General features: G+C 35.5%; 2 protein-coding genes across 2 annotated transcripts; one reads left to right on the top strand and one right to left on the bottom strand.

Moving 5' to 3' along the window:
* Window positions 1-707: 707 nt before the first annotated feature.
* Window positions 708-3,100, top strand: LOC144444831 (uncharacterized). Its single transcript, XM_078134379.1, has 4 exons — window positions 708-965; window positions 1,622-1,850; window positions 2,292-2,439; window positions 2,916-3,100. Exons 1-4 carry the CDS (start codon window positions 708-710, stop codon window positions 3,082-3,084), a joined length of 804 nt encoding a protein of 267 aa, XP_077990505.1. The 3' UTR covers window positions 3,085-3,100.
* Window positions 3,101-4,072: 972 nt separating this feature from the next.
* LOC144444822 (uncharacterized) lies at window positions 4,073-11,742 on the bottom strand. Its single transcript, XM_078134367.1, has 14 exons — window positions 11,701-11,742; window positions 10,840-10,938; window positions 9,878-9,976; window positions 9,197-9,295; window positions 8,453-8,551; window positions 7,887-7,985; window positions 7,511-7,609; window positions 6,980-7,078; window positions 6,615-6,692; window positions 6,288-6,341; window positions 5,734-5,799; window positions 5,188-5,295; window positions 4,842-4,916; window positions 4,073-4,566 (listed from the first exon to the last, which is right to left on the bottom strand). Exons 1-14 carry the CDS (start codon window positions 11,740-11,742, stop codon window positions 4,309-4,311), a joined length of 1,374 nt encoding a protein of 457 aa, XP_077990493.1. The 3' UTR covers window positions 4,073-4,308.

Genomic DNA, 11,742 nt, shown 5'->3' with positions numbered 1-11,742 from the left:
GTAAAATTATAACAAGGGTTTCTGGGATCGCGTAATATAAATATATTTCGCAGTGTGTGGACTTAGGCGATCCTAGAAACCCGTGTTATTTTTATTCTAAAACATATATCGGGAAACAAGTGCCTGTGACAAACACACTAACATGTGTGTATTACTATTGTGTATGTATATTGTATCTGTTACTGTATTTAGATATTTAAGCTTAAATTATGTGTTTTACACAATTTGTACTCTTCTGCTACCTTGCGATCGGCTATTAAAACTTACGTCTGCTATTGTTTTGGTGTCAAATGTTATTAAATTTCAGGTTATTTTCCCCAAATATAAAAGCAGTCAGTTACACTATCACCAAGCGGGTATATTCTCGGCGGTAATATTCCTTGTCTGGTGTGTTTTATCGTAATTTTTTGGATCAGGCGCTAATATGACGACATCGACAGATGCAGTTTCCTTTCAATCTGATTGTGATTCTGATTATGACGTCAACTTTTTAAACGTTTTAAACAACAGTATCAGTAATATCTATCCTCACCGCTGATGGCTCACTTCATGGCCGGCCGAGCTGAAGGTGGCGACACAATTTCAACTGTGGTCTCCTGTACGGTATCAATTTACGTTGTTATTTGATTTTATGCCCCCTTCCTCCTAAATTATTCGTCTTTACCACTTCCCCGTGCTTTTCAAACTCTAGAAACTTTCATCTCGAAATGCCCAAGACAAAACAACGGAAGAGCCGTGGTCGCCGTGGGAGTGAGCTACTGACAAGGAAAGCGAACAAGAAGGGCGGTCAACCTTTAAAAGAACCAATGAGTGGTGGCGCTCCAACCGCGATTTTATCAAAAATCACCAAGATGTACGCATCGGTGGCAGATGCTCAGAAGGCAGCAGGTGCGAAGAAATACATGAGGAATCAGTTTGAATTTTACGGAATGCAGGCCCCAACAAGACGTGCCATTGATAAAGAGGTTGGGAATGCAAACTTTTAAAACTCTTAAAATATATGCCAAACTACCACTCTTACATGTCACGTAAAGCTTCAGTGATTGGGCTGTCTTTTTTTTTATGTTTTTCATCATAACACCCTAAAAAACGGATGGGTCGGTTATTAAAAATATTTCATAAAGTGGGGTGAAACAAACAAACCCGGTTTGTTACATTCACTTCCTGTACATATAAACTTAATCACAAACTTTTTAGATCTTTTCATGCGCATTGTTTAGCTTTTTGCAGTTCATTGAGTTACACAAACAAACACGGACGTGGGCTAGGCTACATGTATGTTGTTTTACCTGATTTTTTAGTGACATAGAACTACATTGTAATAACAATATATACCCGTTTTTCATCCATGTGGCGTCTTTGAAGGTAAACATTAAATATAGGTCGATGCCAGAAAAAATACTAAATATGTGAGTCTATTTTACCTAGAAACAAAATCCATGAATGAACTCTGTTGAGGCGAAGAAACAAACACGGGTTAGTCTGGCGTTGTTGCTGCCATACACTAAGTATTAAAGTATTGTTTCTTTAGCAGACATTCTCTGTATTTCCAAGTAAATCCTATAACAATTTTCTGATTTGCACCTCAATGTTACAGAATTCCTTGTTTCTCATTGAGCAGATTTTTCAGTCGTCACCACCATTAGATGTTGTTACGCTTCGAAAACTCCTGCTATTGCTATGGCAACAGTCGGAAAGGGAATACCAGCATTGCGGTGCTGATTTAGCTAGTAAAAATGTGAAACTGCTAAGTGGTTCCAATGACAAGGAACGTCAGCATTCTATACAATGCCTCAAGTCGCTGATTACAACGAAAAGCTGGTGGGACACAGTCGATGCTCTGGCTCCCAGTAAGTTTTAGAAACGGAGAAATTAAACTACATAACTTTATTTTTCCCTGAATCATCATCACCAAAGTATAACATTTATAGTCATCGTCTTCATAAAACACGTCGTGGCAACTTTAGCGAGCGTGTCCGCATTTATTTTTCAAGAGCCGATAAATTACTTTGGCTCACGAGTCAAGACAGAACCCGAATCACCTTAACGTCGCATGGAACACTCCTTCTTAAGTTATTTATTTAATTTGAGCCGTAACACGTTGAGTTACTTCATGTAATTTTTTCCTCAAAATTTTTCATAATTTACACTGATTATTTGCACAGCCGGGATAATGTTTGGTAGTGTATAGTAGACACTATAAATCGACATACATCGTGTTAGCTGTAATTCAAACAAGTTATTCTTCTTTTAATTTCTTATAGTTGTCTTTTTCTCTTTTATTTTTATAGCAATTGGACAGTTAGCTAAGTTACACCCAGAACACCTGAATCCTATCCTAGAGGATTGGATACAAGCTGACAATATGTGGCTACGACGAGTAGCTTTGATACATCAACTAAGATACAAAGATGACACTGACAAAGACAAATTATTCAGGTATAGTAATCATAAACGGTTACAGCTACAATAGGATAGGAGGTGATCGCATCTCATTCATAAACTTCACTACTTCTAATGAAACTATAATCTAGGTGCAAACAGTCAATTTTATGTAGTTGTATACTAAATACTTTAAGAAACCTGCAGGTATATGTGTCATATTATATCTGATATCAGCTTTCAGTGTCTAAAGTCGATTGTAACCTGATCTCTGTCAACAGTCTTCACAATTCCTACAAGATAGATGATAACTTTGCGTATATACTTTAAGTCAAATACAAAAAAAATGTACACGTTGGATGTACACATGCTACATAGGGGAAAATAAGTTATGTTGTCTGTCATTACTTTGAACACCATATAGGGATGGTTCACCGAATGATTACGTCAAAGACCCAATGTTTAATTACAGTGTGCCTCGTTGTTTTACTCAAACGTTACTCCTTTATAATGTTTACTCTTTCCAATTTCAGGTTTTGTCTGTTACGTTGCCACGAAAAGGACTTCTTCATTCGAAAGGCCATTGGTTGGGCGTTGAGACAGTACTTTCGGCACAATCCTTCAGAAGTTAAAAAGTTTGTCAAAGACAATGACAAATGCCTGTCAACCCTCAGTAAAAGAGAAGCACTGAAACATGCTTAGGAAATCCCTAGCAAATCAGCATGACTACGAGTCTGTCAACAATAATCGAGAAAGTAACAAAACAAGTAGAAGAAAACAACCAAGTACAATGAATGTAGCAGCTGATTTAACAAGTACTAGATATGCCATCAACGGATGACGGATTTCATGTTAGAATCCCAAAAACGAAGAGGATTATGGAAAGAAATTAATAATCAACGAACAAGAATATTAATAATTGGGAAATATATGAAATTGTTATCAAATACTCGTACAATGTATCATGAAGATTGTCTACATTGTAAAATGGCTATCGAAAATGTCACTATGTAGTATATAAGAATAGTCAATATAAAAATACAGATATACTTTATGCAGTCACTTATGATATCACCATCAATGAAGTATTGTTAGTGACGACATTCACTGTCACTGCCTACTAGCTTTAATCTTTTTAAGTCATGTTTACAGGTAATAGAGAAGAAGAGAAATGTACACTTGTATAACTTTTGGTGCTCATATAACCTTTTACTGTGTTATATCTCATACGTTGACCCAAAGATTCCATCTACAGAAGAGAAAAATACTTTTGTCGAGTAATGACGTGCTTAAGCTTACACAGTTACTTTTTGTGCTTAAACATCGTGATGATTGAATAACTTTTTTTATGTTTATATCTGAGAAATTGTATTTGTTTTCGTGTCAAAGGCAGAGGTGTAAACACTTGAAATAAACGAATAACATAATAATATATTGCATAATATATTCTTTATTGATAAACTTAAAAAATGGTTTTACAAGAATATCATACACGTCGTTTAGTCTAGGAAGCTCATGTCTGATTTAAAGAAAAAAAATATTAGGGTTGAAAAAATGTCGTTGCCTAATACTAGTATATTGTGTGTTGCAATACAATAGCTGGCAGGCCAAAGATCAACCCAGAATACTGTAGGAATGTGAATACCAGCTTCTCATATATATATATATATATGGTCCCATTTGGCACTGGATCGTTGCTTAACACATCACGTACACCAGTTCTTAATAAAATCTGAAATACTGACAAAACCATTTTAATTACATGCAGAGTTTCTGATTCCATATTCCATGTTATCAACATTCTTGCGAACATATAAATTCTCAATTCTCGTGGAACAGGTACGTGCTGATGCAGGAAAGAAGCTATGTGGTTTTATGATAAGGGAAGTCACGTTATAGTACTTGCTGGACTTTTTAGCGTATATCTCAAAATTCCCCCTCCATTTCTTTGATGGTTTCCAAGACATGATCAATGTCAGGCCAGCCATGTTCTTCGTCTATCCACCTTAAAAAGACACTATAACACAAAAACTGTTTCATGTTATGCGGACAGATGTTTTGACTGTCGCTATCAATCAATGACTCCTCTATGTCGTCATAGTCAACGTGCAAACGTCTTGCTATGACCCTCCAGAATGGAGAGCACTTACGACTTTCTCCTTCTAGGTAGTTGCTGAGAACTTCCTGGTGAAAAAATAAAATGGGAAATACTTCATCAGTGAGACATATATGGACATGTATAAAACATCAAATACATGCGTGAAAAATAACAAAATAAAACGAAACTTCATTATTCACAAAAACAACAACTAAAACTAACCTAATACGAGTACATGTATCATTCCAGTTGTCGCCCACCCCCGTCCAACATACACACACCAGTACATCTAGAAGCAGCGAAGAAATGACTATCATTTCTACTAGAAATTTGGACTATAATATTGGACCTTTTAACTTACCTTACATTTTTGTATTATCAGTTCAGTAATATCATGATGTCCTCGGATGACTGCTTCGTTGTATGCACTTTGACCCTGCAAAACAGTTAAAAATAAAATACCTGAATTACTCAATCAGACAATACAAAAATGGATTACATTTAGTCATAACTTGAATGGCATGAGAACTTATGTATACATATGTTGGATATATTACACTTGCAATAGTATCAAAATAAGTAGAAAACAAAACATAATATCACTTGGAAATATGTATGAGAACGTAATGGTATTCCTAAAAGTACTTAAATGTGTGCCTTGATTGACGTGGGTGCATTTTTTAAAATGAATTATTCTCATTGTATACCTCATATTTCATATATTTGACGTCATTCACACAGTCTCTCTTCAAGATACATTTCACAGTAGCTTTATCTCCCAGTCTAACCGCCCATAGCAACGAAGATGGAACGTCCTACAAAATAGCAAATACAGCAAAGTCACAGCATTGTATTCAAATCTTTGGAATAACGTAGTGTTCATATGGATCTGGGCACAGAGTCACTATCGTCTTTAGAAAAGAATACTACTATATTCAACCGTACTTTAGACTAATTCAAGCTTTACGTGTTACAAGTCATGTAATTATCAAACAAAAACACATTTTAGCGATTAAATTAACTCTATAATTATGTAAATGTAGATAAATTGTATCAAATTTGTGAGATTATATGGTATAATATTACAATATATATTATGATTATTAAAAAGTGAAAACTGCTATAATGACTAAGAAATGAACGTTATCGTAATTTATATCTTTAAATCTTCGAGTGTTTGTCTGTCAAAATGGTTTTAGACATACGATATTTTTACATTCAAATATAAACAAAATAATATACATGTAACCTACCCTGTCCTTCTCCAATAACAATGACGGTTTAACTTCAACGTTGAGGTTTGCTTTAACGGGATTTTCCTTGGTATGAAAAAAAGGAGGGTTAGATTCTATGCAGACCACTAGTCCAAATCCTCGGTTTTCTATACACAGTACTGTTGGTAATGTCAACAGAAGCTATTATCCAATATGATACATAATCTTACTACCAACAGATAGTTTGAGTTGTGACATTCACTCCATTGGTTACTATGCTGAAATATCGTGGTTGCTATGCTGAGATGCTGTTGTTGCTATGATGAAATACCACGGTTACTATGCTGAAATAAAGTGGTTTCTGTGCTAAAATGCTGTTGTTGCTATGCTGAAATACCGTGGTTGCTATGATGAAGTACCATGGTTGCTATGATAATGATGAAATACCATGGTTGCAATGATGAAATACCACGGTTGCTATGTTGAAATGTTGTTGCTATGATGAAATACCACGGTTGTCATTATGAAATACTTTGTAGTATAATAACGTATAAAATTATGAACATAAACGACAAGACTGAATATATCCTTACATCTTTTGAACATGGGCTAACACTTTTCGCAGTTGGTATAACCATAGCTCCATCCTGAAATAAATAATATTAAATTATGTTTTCATATTTCATTTTAGCATAACTCAAAATCTACATGTACTGTGTATGTGTGTTGTTGTATAATGATCTATAATAGTAATGAAAGTGTTCTTCTGGTGACATTTGTCATTGGTTTATATCTGGTTATATGGTCAATACGTGGCATCAATCGTATCAAAGAGGTTGATGTGATACCCTTTGTTGGGATTGTACGGGACATGTCATCGGATCATAGTTGACATTACGTCATCATGTAATCTAACTTACCTCTCTTGATTCTGATAATAATTCAGCTATTTCAGGTTTGTCGTTTAACTTGGCAATATGTAATGGTAACCATTTACCCTGTAAACAAATGTAAAGTGTACATGTGATAAATCACTTTGCGGTCTGTGACACTTGTTCGAAAAACGAGATGTATTTGCACTTTTAAGGCCAGAAAAGCTGAGACTTTGAATATACATTGCTAAATATTGTTATAATGTTTTATATATTATAAGTACGCCAAAACTGGATTAAACTTCTTCAGAACTTTTTTCCGCTGTAGGCCTGAACATCATAAATTAATGAGATATATACAGACGGTAAGTGTGGTATGTATCAGACTGAAAACAGAAAATAATTTCACTTACATCTTTTGCAATTAATGGATTTGCACCTTTGGTTAATAGTAACTGGGTGGCATCTAGATGACCTTGTTGTGCAGCTGCATACAATGGAGTTGCTCCATTCTGTAGATAGCAAATCTAAATTAATCAATCATGACTCAGAGGAGAGTGTTGGGGTGGGGGTGGGGGTAAAAACAAAGAACAAAGTTCGTTTAAGAATGTGGGTTTCAGTCTGTTATACCATATATATCATATTATATCTTAAATTTTCTATTTTAAAGTTCTTTTGTATCTAAAAGTTTATCAGTTGAATATTTGGCATTAACGATACATAACAATAACTATGTACACACACACGCGCGCGTGCATCGATATATTCATCTCTCTCTCCCTCCCTCCCTCCCTCCCTCCCTCCCTCCCTCCTCAATGGGAGGGCACGATTCGTGATTCCTCCAATCTTTGATTCATGCAAGTGTTCCAGTGATATGAGTTCCTGCCATCGTTTCACAAGGCAATTGTTCGTAGCGCAAAGTATGTAGTTAAATTTCTTGCTACCTGATCTTGACTATTAACTTTAGCTCCACCGGTGATTAAGGTGTTCATAACTTCTATGTGGCCTTGCTGGGAAGCGACGTAAAGAGGTGTTGTGCCGTCCTAAACAATGGAAAAGCAAAATTTGGTGAAATTCAAGCTGTAATTTTTTGTAAAATGGAGTGTTCTGCTTTCAATCAGTATACGTACAAAAACAACTTTGAATTTTCAGTAAGAACTGCACGCGCGTTCTATTTCCGTTGTTGCTGGCGTGCATTTGCAGGGATGTTGTCGTCGCTATGGGCTAGGTGCGCACGCGCACAAATTCTAAGATTAATAATATACAAATCAGAAAATCAGAGTACAGCATCTTTCCTTTGAGACGGCAACAGAAAGTTACCTTTCTTTTTGAGTTGACGACAGCTCCAACTCCTAATAAATATGATACAACATTGTTATGTCCGTTGAAACTTGCTGTATCCAACGACGTTGCGCCTAACTGTTGTGAAAATAGGATAGGATTAATGGTGATGCTGAAAGGACTAGAGTTTTAGCTATCGATTAAATTACCATATTATGTCTATGGGTGAAAAACTGTAACTTCTGAAAAACTTTAAATTCGTTCATCCTCATATTTTCTATCATATGATTGCAATTTACTAGATACACTCGTATTGAAACTCAAAATTCACCCATGAACATCGTAAAATAGTTAGTTGGTACATTTAAAAATGGTGTCAATTGCGTTGTAGCACAAGTGATTACAGAATGCATGTTAAAGGCCATTTTCGGTCCTAATTTCTCACACTAGCATTATCTTATTGTTAGCGCTATAGGCATTAGATAGGATATACTAATGGCTTTTGAAATTCAGACGTCCATGTTTGCTGTTTCATTACCCCAAATTTTGTGTTCATCGATTTGAAGACAATTGCAATGCACATAGATTTGTCAATCTTATCTTACCACAGTCTTGCAATGGATGTCGCCCTCTGCAGTATGCAAAATTTTGACAATTTCAATATGGCCATTCCTTGATGCTGCATGCATTGGTGTGTCTCCTTCCTTTAAGTGATATACGTGAGAGCAAAAAATAAGACAAAAACACAAATCTTCAAGATTAATTTACATTTTTAGGCACATTGTGGGGGGTCCTGGTGTCTGTCATAACTTTTTCAAAAACGGCTTTTATAATGCAAACAGTTCAACTCTTTGCGATAATGGCGAGCAGTTATTAGTCTTTTGGACCTGTTCTGTGCAAGAAAATTAAATATTTGGCATAAACAAAATCAGTCAGTTAATCAAGCGATTGTGTCCTTGCATTGACAAAATGGATATGTCCGATCCACACATCCAAACTCTGACCACTGGTGGCGCTCTTTACGTAGGTCTCATATTCTAATCATTATGAATGGATTGACGTCAGTTTTTTTTTTATATCTTTCTTTTAGATCTTTCACATGTAAGGGACTAAAGTAGTAGATACAGTATCAAAATCCTTTTTCAATTATAATGGCAATATTTTACCAAGATTTAAGCTATGTTTTCCATTAGAATGGCCTTTTCATATCTCACATATTGAATCCTTCAAAGAGATTACAAAACAAATCACTTGAATTTTTTAACTCTTGGGTCAGAGCTCAAAGTTTGAAGAAATGTTCTTTTCAAACTAATCTAATACATTTGTAAGTATTACATAGGATTGCTCACATCGGTTTTCATATCTGTACGTGCACCACCATCCAAGAGAACTTGAACGACTCCTGCATGCCCGTTTTGTGCCGCCATGTAAATGGGTGTTGTACCATCCTGCAGTGAAAGTCAATACAAAAGTTTATATTTCAAAATTCTTATAGGTAGAGCCATTCAATCTGCAATCTGTTTGAGAAAAGAACTGCGAGTTTTATCGATCGACACCAGTATTAAAGCGCTTCTCATCTCTGTTCATGCGTTTTTGTATCGTAGCCTAGAATCCAGGCGATTGAGGGTTTCAAATTTTGATAACGAATTCCAAACCCCATCCGGATTCCGCATGGATTCTAGGATAGTGTTTCTGTTGAATACGTCAGCAAAATACACATGACAATATGAATAATCTTTTTAGTCTCCAAAGATGCATAGTGTTGGCCGTCCCTCATTGATTCAGTGTTACTGCTGTAGGAAACCGTTGCTGGGTAGAGTATCACTTAGACTCTAAGATACGCCATGTTGTTTAGCCCTCTCAGGCTTCTCAGCCAGTGAGTGGTGGCTAAGAGAATGGCATGAATGTCGTATCTTATAGGCTACGTACCACTGAACCATTTTATTTTCACTTACAACAACAAATGTATGTTGATTTCAAACGTATTAAACGTCTAGGTGATCATCTAAATATCCTTTAACAACATTCACCTTTCTAGTACAGTTAATTTCAGCCCCTGCATCGACGAGAATTTGTGTTATTTCTTCACTACCTGAACCAGCCGCAACATCCAACGCCGTCTGTCCAAACTAGAAAATGAGAAATGGAATAAGCAATGATTTTTGTACGTATAGACTATCACATAATATCTGTATTTTTTCATAAACTAAAGGTCTCGCAATCTATGTTACGTTATATGTTCTTGATGGTTATTTTGTAAGAACTTAAAAACTGCTGCAAATGTATGAGTTCACAAGACTAGAACCACGACGCGGTTGTTACTTCGGCGTCTTTATCTCACTCACTTAGTCGAGAGGTACAATCAGGAATCACTACACCGTAACCAACATGATACTGATTACAAGGAGAGTTGTATTTCGTAGCTCAACAGGTGCCAGCTCTAGAGGTAGATGGGGTCACCACCACCCCCCCCCTCAGCACCGTAAAACACAACATATATAGCATAGAAACTGGGCGTTTCCATATATGCAAAATACATGCAAAACATATTGTAATTCATATTTAAATTAATACCTTACGTCATGAGTCATTCCAAGAATTCTGATTGGATTAAAGTTCACATTAGTTTTATATATTTGCATAATGTAGAAGTGGAGCTAGGAAGCTTGGAGACGCTTATTAATATCAAATTATTCTTTAGAGACGGAGGTGTCATATCCTCCGACCTCGCATTAAAGTATCTATTTTGAGAAGTGTTGCCAATTAATGCACTTCCCATACCTATGAATTTCTAATAATTTTGTTTGATATCATCTACTAGCAGACTTTGAGGCAGCAGTCATACTTACACACACACACACACACACACACACACACACACACACACACACACAGATATATATATATATATATATATATACAGTATAATACAATGATGACCATGGTAGTTATGATAGTATTTTCTATTTGTTTGTTTGTCAAAGTATCATACCTTGTTTTTCTCGTCCAGATTAATTTTCCTTTCAAGCAACAAATAGATGAATTCAGTGAAACCATAATCAACTGCTAGATGGAGAGGGGATCCTTCGGTCTATAAGCAAATTGACAATCATTATAACACTTGGCTAGAAATATACTATACAAACATAAACTCTGAATTTAGGTGTTCAAGATACTGCTAACAAGGGAGATTATCGACAGTTAAAATAGTTCCCCACATTTGACATTCGTTAGTAGTTAACTGTAACTTGACTGTTCTCTTGTAGTTGTCTTGGTAAACCAAACAATTCATACAAGTTTCCAGTTCATATATTGTACTCAAATCATCATTGCGTAAAAAATATCGAAATAATCAGCAGGAAAATTAATTTTCACGAACCGCAGTATTTTTCTGAGGTATTCTATCTTATATCTAAATATTCAATACTGAAAATCACGATAGATAACCTTATGTAAATCATGCACGTAGATATCAATGATGCACGACGACGATTCTACCAGTTAATGACGTCTCTCGAGGGCATCTCTATTAAATGACGTCATGTTTATATGACGTCATGGAGGAAAAAAGAAGTGTGTTGTATTGCTGGCAAAAAGAGTTCTGATACAAATGCTATAACCAACCGTTAAAAAATGTATTAATCCGATAAGTTAGTACATATTTACCCATGATGTATCAATTTACCGATAATGTAGTAAAAGTTAAATGATAATGCATAAAAAAACGATAATATAAAAATTTACCGATAATGTGAATGCGTAAGTTGAATGCCATTGCCGTAAAACGTAGTTGTTCTTTGCCGCAAAGTGTAACGTTGTTCTACAATTGCCGTAAAACGTAATTATGTTTTACCATTGCCGTAAAGCGTATGATTTCACAGCAATAGTAAATCAT

This window comes from Glandiceps talaboti, chromosome 2 (genome assembly GCF_964340395.1).
Source record: "Glandiceps talaboti chromosome 2, keGlaTala1.1, whole genome shotgun sequence".
Lineage (NCBI taxonomy): Eukaryota > Metazoa > Hemichordata > Enteropneusta > Spengelidae > Glandiceps > Glandiceps talaboti.
This window is presented reverse-complemented; position numbering and strand designations above follow the sequence as displayed.

Coding starts and splice junctions, on each gene's coding strand:
- LOC144444831 (XM_078134379.1), top strand. CDS start 708: ATGCCCAAGACAAAACAACGGAAGAGCCGTGGTCGCCGTGGGAGTGAG. Junction 1,851..2,291: donor AGTCGATGCTCTGGCTCCCA/GTAAGTTTTAGA, acceptor TTATTTTTATAG/CAATTGGACAGTTAGCTAAG. Junction 2,440..2,915: donor GACAAAGACAAATTATTCAG/GTATAGTAATCA, acceptor TTCCAATTTCAG/GTTTTGTCTGTTACGTTGCC.
- LOC144444822 (XM_078134367.1), bottom strand. CDS start 11,742: ATGATTTACTATTGCTGTGAAATCATACGCTTTACGGCAATG. Junction 6,342..6,614: donor TATTATCAGAATCAAGAGAG/GTAAGTTAGATT, acceptor TATTTATTTCAG/GATGGAGCTATGGTTATACC. Junction 5,296..5,733: donor TGTTATTGGAGAAGGACAGG/GTAGGTTACATG, acceptor GCTATTTTGTAG/GACGTTCCATCTTCGTTGCT.